The 6,883-nt window shown below is 35.5% G+C and overlaps 1 protein-coding gene across 1 annotated transcript; it reads right to left on the bottom strand.

Annotated features, from left to right (window-relative positions):
* Nucleotides 1-966: 966 nt before the first annotated feature.
* On the bottom strand, nucleotides 967-6,616 carry LOC123532608 (uncharacterized). Its single transcript, XM_045314076.2, has 3 exons — nucleotides 6,437-6,616; nucleotides 3,219-3,622; nucleotides 967-2,692 (listed from the first exon to the last, which is right to left on the bottom strand). Exons 2-3 carry the CDS (start codon nucleotides 3,490-3,492, stop codon nucleotides 2,502-2,504), a joined length of 465 nt encoding a protein of 154 aa, XP_045170011.2. The 5' UTR covers nucleotides 3,493-3,622; nucleotides 6,437-6,616; the 3' UTR covers nucleotides 967-2,501.
* Between the last annotated feature and the right edge of the window lie 267 nt (nucleotides 6,617-6,883).

Raw genomic sequence — 6,883 nt, 5'->3', positions numbered from 1 at the left:
GCTTAATCTTGAGCGCTTGATTCAAAGTGCAGACACTGAGATATGTACTGAAATATTAAATCTTCAGTTATAAAGTGGTATATCAGTAAGTATTTATTTTAAGGTTTATGAACATGTGTTATAGTACACTGGTATATGGATATTGTGATATCAAGTATTATCACTGATTAGTTTAACGCTTTGTGTATTTTCGTTTAAATGCCTTTTTAGTATTAAATGCCTTTTCGGTTAATACTTACAAACATGCTAAGATTTTCATACAGTAAACGTGCGAGGTGAAAGGACGCTTTCGTGCTCAAATATTCATTCTGGTCCACTAGTTAATGCTGCTGATTTCAAATTAATAACACAACCCAGACCACAGCCACGCAGCCCCGTCAAACCCCGCCAACTCTCCCAATTCATCCGCGCTAGCTCTCCCCATTCGACACCGCCAGCTCACCCTATTCAACCCCGCCAGCTCACCCCATTCAACTCCACCAACTCGCCCCCACCAATTTACCCCATTCAATCCCACTAGCTCATCCGATTTAACTCGGCCAACACCCTCACTATTAAACTACCCCCAGTCTTCAAGACCCGCCAACAGTCGAATTAATTTATGTAAGCCAGTCAATTTGCTGATGCATATTGGCTCTAACCTAAATGATACTGGGATGAATAAAACTTGGAAACATCTGATATCAATGTCTGCTCGAATCTCGTAAAAAGAAGTATCCGGTGAGTGGTACTTGATTAAGTTGATTTGAATATTGTACTAATTGTTTATATTTTAGCCACTTGTATGATACCTTGGGTATAATTTATCTAAGATGTACATACAGGAGTCCCGTTATGTACATTAAATGCATGATAGTGCAATCTAGACTGATTACACATCATACGGTTACGATAATGGATACAATGTCCCAGCCAAACTTGCACCTTTTATAACCCAAAACAAAACTTATTTTACTGTTATTTTATTTAATATAATCATGAAATTATAATCAAGGCGTACACTGCAGTTACATGATAAATTACAATAATGGACGAAGCAAACATTTGACATCAATAGCAACCATTCCAACAAAAAGATTGCAGACTCAGTTAGATTGAGTCCGAGTTTGTTTACGAGAGGTGATAAGATGTGCAATACCACTCACGGCCATAGCACTAGCTTAAGCGGAACTCTGTTTTACAGATATGTTGAATATATTGCCTAGGTCTAAAGAAAAAGAAAATATATAACACTGAGGGTGGAGTGGCATTTTACGGCCGCCACACGGCACTTAAAAACTGATATTGTGATAGTAAAACAAATATTAGAAGTTTGTTTGAAAACATACATCATAAACCCTAATGGAATACAGCTAATAAAGGTGGTAGTGACCTCCTTCTGAGTGTTTATATTCCTACTGACTCCTTACAATGATGAAATAGTTTAATACCATGCTTCTTCTGAGATATTTTGTTGACATCTTTGATAGTTTAATCCCGATGCCACCGCCTTTCGAATGTTCACTATAAACGGAAAAGTGTTTGGTCCCCAAAAATGACAGTATACTAGAATATAAGTGCAGTGGAAAAATAATCACTGTTTTCGACTGATAACAACTATAAACAAACTTTGATTGAACTAATGTTGAAGCAATGCAAATTAAAAGCCATCTATTCAGGCAAACCAATTTATAACATTGTGATCATAAGATAGATTTGAGTATGTAATAAGATAATACATGTCATGGTTAGTAATTTGGTGCTTCCGTGTATATGTCAAATACATACATTATAATTGTGTACAATAAAGGAATTGTCTGTAGAAAACACCAAATACATGATACATTGCTCTCTTCAAAGTATTCAGAAGCCGAGGATGCGTAAAATAAAGTTTACAGCGTTTTTAAAATAATACAAGACAATAATGACAGTGTTACCCTGTTGCAGTCGATTGATATATTTCTCTACCCATACCGGGTCTTTGTCAATTCTCTTCCCACAACAGCCATAACAGTCCTGTTCACAGCACGCTTTTTCTTCAAACTCATTTATACAGAACCCCATCTGTTTGATACAGATGAAACGACCACAAGAGCATACGGGTGGAAAATGCATTTCATATCCCCACTCAAGGATAACGCATTTACAACATATGCAGTCGTCCTCTACATCTTCGATAGGCATCATGTTGCCGTATGCAATTAAGCTCCCGTCGGGATAAAACTTTGGAGCCGCTTTTAGGCATGAACAGCAAATTAATGAGCAACACGTGAAATTCATGCAACCGCAATCATACCTGTAAAGGCAGCAGGCGCACGCATTTTTCTGCTTACATGTTGATTTTCGAACCATGTTTTTCACAGAAGAGCCAATCATTGAAACGAGTACTTTAGATGAATTTAAGGCTTTACCTTTACATGTCCACGAGTACAGCATTAATGTTAAGTTCTGTGGAAGATCTTCGAAGAGAAGCGCTAGAAACGTTTCCATCCAGTCGTGAAGTATTTGAAACCCAACTGACTTCATTTCTTTTCTCCCGATTTCTTTCTTTTCCTCTTTTCTTTCTGGTCCCTTTCTCCAATTTCACGTATGGTTTCTCCGATGATGTTCAGCAGTTTGACAATCGTGAACAATGTGCCGAACAGTACGAAAATGCCGTAGGAATACGTAAGGTAATATGTGTTATAATCCGAATATTCCGTAGAACTGCATTCTGCAAACATAAAATAAATATTTATTTTAATGACGAATTTAATGATTAGCATTGTCACAAATATCTAAGTCTTTTCACATTTCGAAATAATCATTAGAAGATGTCATTCCGAAAACTTATAGCTTCTTCTTATATGTTCAAAAATCTGGATCACAGCAGTTTTAAACCTAGGCAGAATGGGTCGTAAATTTCGAAATTTTTAAAGTTTTTAATTTTGAAATTTAGGTATCTTTAGCCTCTTTCGGGACACTAACATCCCGTGACTTAATTTTGTTACTGGCTGTGGTAAAGGACGCAACTTGTAAACTAGTTCCACTTTGGTGAAGCCAAACTTACTCCTTTCATGTAAATGAAATACTTATAAGTTTATTTATTCCGAAATTTTCGTAAAACCTTCGTAAAACCATTTAACGGAATAGGAGAATCAAGCTATTGTTTAGTGTTTCAGAACGGTATTTATGAATAAGTTAACCACTAGAGGGCAGACAAATATTCTACGTGTATAGATGTTAAACTTAAAACTCACTTATTCTCTCTGACTTGCTTTTGTTTATTACAGCAAATGCTTCGTCTATTTTTGGAAAAGAGAAAGCAAACTTTTCATTCGTCTTGTCAGAAGTGGTTCCCATTATCACATCTGCGAAGGACGTCCAATCTATGAAAACGTCTCCAATAATCAGCAACGCAGAGAAAATGCGTTTTATAATGGTGAATACTGGAATTTTCTTTGCTTCTTTTGTTTCGTCCGCGCTTTTTGCTTGCCCTTCTTCATCAGGTCTAGACTGCCATTGGCCTCTCATGATAACGGGTGCAACAGGTTCGTTTTGTATGTATCCTTCATTTGATGACCATAGCCTCCAGCTTGCAGTTCTGGATTCGGTCGTGGGATTGCTGGTCCATAACCTATCGCCTGTGGCTGATATTCGATGGCTTTAAAGAAAACGGAATTAGTGCATAATGTTATACTTGTACACGTATGACGATATTGTTACAAGTTAATGTACATAACTGTGTTGTTCTATGCTGTATTAGGGCAGGATTCGGTGGCCGACCGGTTAAAGTCTCCTACTTAAGGAGGTAGGTTACCTTCATATTTGTATGTGCGCATGTCCAACCGGAAGCTAACGTGACGATTTACGACGACGTTTACGACAAACTAAATGTGTTTGTATATTCATTCTTCTGAAAACAAATAATAGACCTGTCTTCGATCTGACGTTTTATGGTTTAATAATGCAGAAATAATGAATAAATTGCCGCAGGAACGCTTCAAAATAATGTTGCCTTAAAATGACGTCATTGACGTCATGACGTTACGTGTCAGTTACCGCGCAAAATTAATAGCGTTTATCTTGAAAGTACGTAATTCTGTGCATTTTCTTTATTCAAACTATTTTCAAATAACCATTATTTGCTGAAATATTTTTTATGAGTCTTTTGCTCTGAATAATAATCAATATTTTGCTTCTTTTATGTAGTTATATTGAAATGTGGAATGTAAAAAAATGGATGATGGTAACCAATGTTATTTGGAATATAGTTGGGTGAGAGGTTACTTGTTACGGCCATTTTCAAATAAAAAATCTAGCAGTTTGATTTGTAATACCTATTTTTCAGGTTCCGTTTTTATTTTGTTACTTATATACTAAAACTAAGATCTAAAATTGTTCAAATTTCAGTAGAAAATTGTGGTTTCTTGAATTGAATTGATGCTACCATGGAAACGAAGCCCGTGACCTATGTATCTAAATGTAAAATTCTAAAGCGTTGACTCTAGTATATTTAAGAAACACAGCTTCGGCTTTTTATTTTCATTTCAACAATACCCATGAGAATAATAGTAGCATGCTGAACGATTTTTCCATGAAAAATGCCAGACGAGGGGTACTGCTGTAAGTATTCTAAGCTTAGAAATTTGTTTGAATAAATGCAGATAACACGAAAATATAACTTACATTAGAAATAATATGTTTTAAAGCTACATTAACTAGAAAGATAATCTTATTCAATATTATTTTATAAGAAATTACGACAAAAAAGCAAGAAGTAAGCCATTTTAAACATCTCTGTTGCCATGGTTACTTTAAACTTTAAGAAAAATAGGTTACCATGTATAGTGCTTGGTATTTTGCTAATAATAGTACCCAAATATTCCATGTTGGTCATTAACAGAATGGCACTGAAGCCGTCGAAAACCCCTATTTTTATACATAGTTGTTTAAAAATGAGAGAAAATGCGTTACCATGGAAACACGAGCCCCGCGACATATACATTTTAAGCTTATATTAGAAAGCTTACGTGCATACTAGTAAAATTATAGATTATGCCAACTTCTACGGATATCAGTGAAACTAAAATACACTGAAAAGTGTTAAATATCCGTATTTTCCTTCTTCTTTCAATATGAAATACCTTTGGAGGGTCATGTTCTTCAAACCTGGACAAAAATTGAACTAGAAGGGACAGAGACAAATGAAACTGAGATTTTAGCAGTTAAAACTTCATATTACACGAAATACAAAAAGATACTGCGGTTCAACTAATTTGAAATTACCCTTGTTACAAGGTAACCTACCTCCTTAAAATCACTTGCCCCTTGCCGATTTGAGTTTGCATCTCAATTGGGGAATAGAAATATTTCGTGCGAAGAAGCCATTCACCTGACTTACGCAAGTTCATTGGTCTATCCTGGCGCTGAAATAATGGCCAGAGGTGCACCTGGGGTCTCCATAAGTTATTACCTATAATTATGTCGATGTGACGTAAAACTCAACAAACAACATAGTTGCAGAAATATATTTGTATATTTTAATATCGTCATGAGTGGAATTGCAAGTACGATAGTCCTACAATGATGTCTCGACATGATAGGAAAATATATTTGAATAACTTAAATATCTTAGACACAAATGCAAATTGATAAGTCAACAAAATACATTAGAAATATGCTAAATGTTTGCACAATAAACCACTAAATGTCCCAAGTTGTGGTATTGAAATATGTAGTATTAAAACGAAAAACCAATTAGCAACACCCAATGGTTACGAATGACACTATCGCCAAAGATTATTTGTCTATTCAACTGCTTTTACTTAGCCGTGGCCCCATGTTCACAAAACAGTTTTCGGTCTCAGCTGATATCGATAGTAAATTTTACTAGAATTTCAATATCAAATTAATTCCAATTGGGACTGAAAATAATTATTTACTTAACATTTAATTCTAAACATACAAATTGGATATAAATGACAAAATTTAATTGTGTTTAATTATCAAACTCAGCTGAGACTGAAATTGTTTTGTGCACATGGGACTTAGTGACCAAATCTTCCTACATCTATCCAAAACTACGACATAGAAATCATTCTAAGAACACTTATCAACGGTATTATTTGCAAAGAAGTTAATAACTTCATTCAAAATTGTAGGTAGAGACAATGTATACCTACAAAGGTCTGGGCTGAACACTACACAATTGTAACGCAAATGGCGCAAAGGCTTTAGATATCACGTACTTGTAAAATGACATCTAGTATATTATACAAAACGTACGAGTATATACTGAAAAAAAAATTATATAAAGCCCTTTTCGTGGTAAATATGTTTAAAGCGCTGTACATGCAAAGGCACCACTTATGGCTCCAATTCATCCTCTACTGGTACTAATACAGAACAATCTGACCAGTGGAAAAGAATGAGAAAGAAACCCGAAAACACAACTAACATTCTGGTGAACACTTACCTTCTGGGTCGAAAACAGGGTTTACAGTTGCCGGACGGGGTCCATACCCATATATGAACTGCTGGCTGACGCTTCTGTGTATCTCCTGGCGCACTGGGAAAATATTTCCACCATGATTCTGAACAATAGTCGCGCTGACTGCAGAACTTGAGCGGCTTACGTGCATGACCAATTATTCAGTCACTGATGTCTCAACTAAATTATGTAAAACTGATTTGATATCAGCATCTTCAAGTTTTGCTATCGCGCATACTTAAGTGTGCCATTTTAACCTTTTGTTATATATCGTGTAGTTTGCAAAATCGGGCCAGTGGTTTTGTGCGCGATAGTATATATCATGTATATATAGTACATGTACACATACAATTTTATTTCAGTACAAAACTTAGTTAAGAAATAACAGGGAAAATCTTTTGAGATCGGGTACTAAATCTCTTAAACTGCCGT

This window comes from Mercenaria mercenaria, chromosome 11, assembly GCF_021730395.1.
Source record: "Mercenaria mercenaria strain notata chromosome 11, MADL_Memer_1, whole genome shotgun sequence".
Taxonomy (NCBI): domain Eukaryota; kingdom Metazoa; phylum Mollusca; class Bivalvia; order Venerida; family Veneridae; genus Mercenaria; species Mercenaria mercenaria.
Note: the sequence above shows the minus strand (reverse complement) of the source record. Positions and strands in the feature narration are given on the sequence as shown.

What these genes read in the sequence shown, in the direction of transcription:
- LOC123532608 (XM_045314076.2), bottom strand. Translation starts at nt 3,492, where the DNA reads ATGAGAGGCCAATGGCAGTCTAGACCTGATGAAGAAGGGCAAGCAAAA. An exon ending in AAGCAAGTCAGAGAGAATAA is followed by an intron (nt 2,693 to 3,218) that starts GTGAGTTTTAAG and finishes TTATGTTTGCAG; the next exon opens with AATGCAGTTCTACGGAATAT.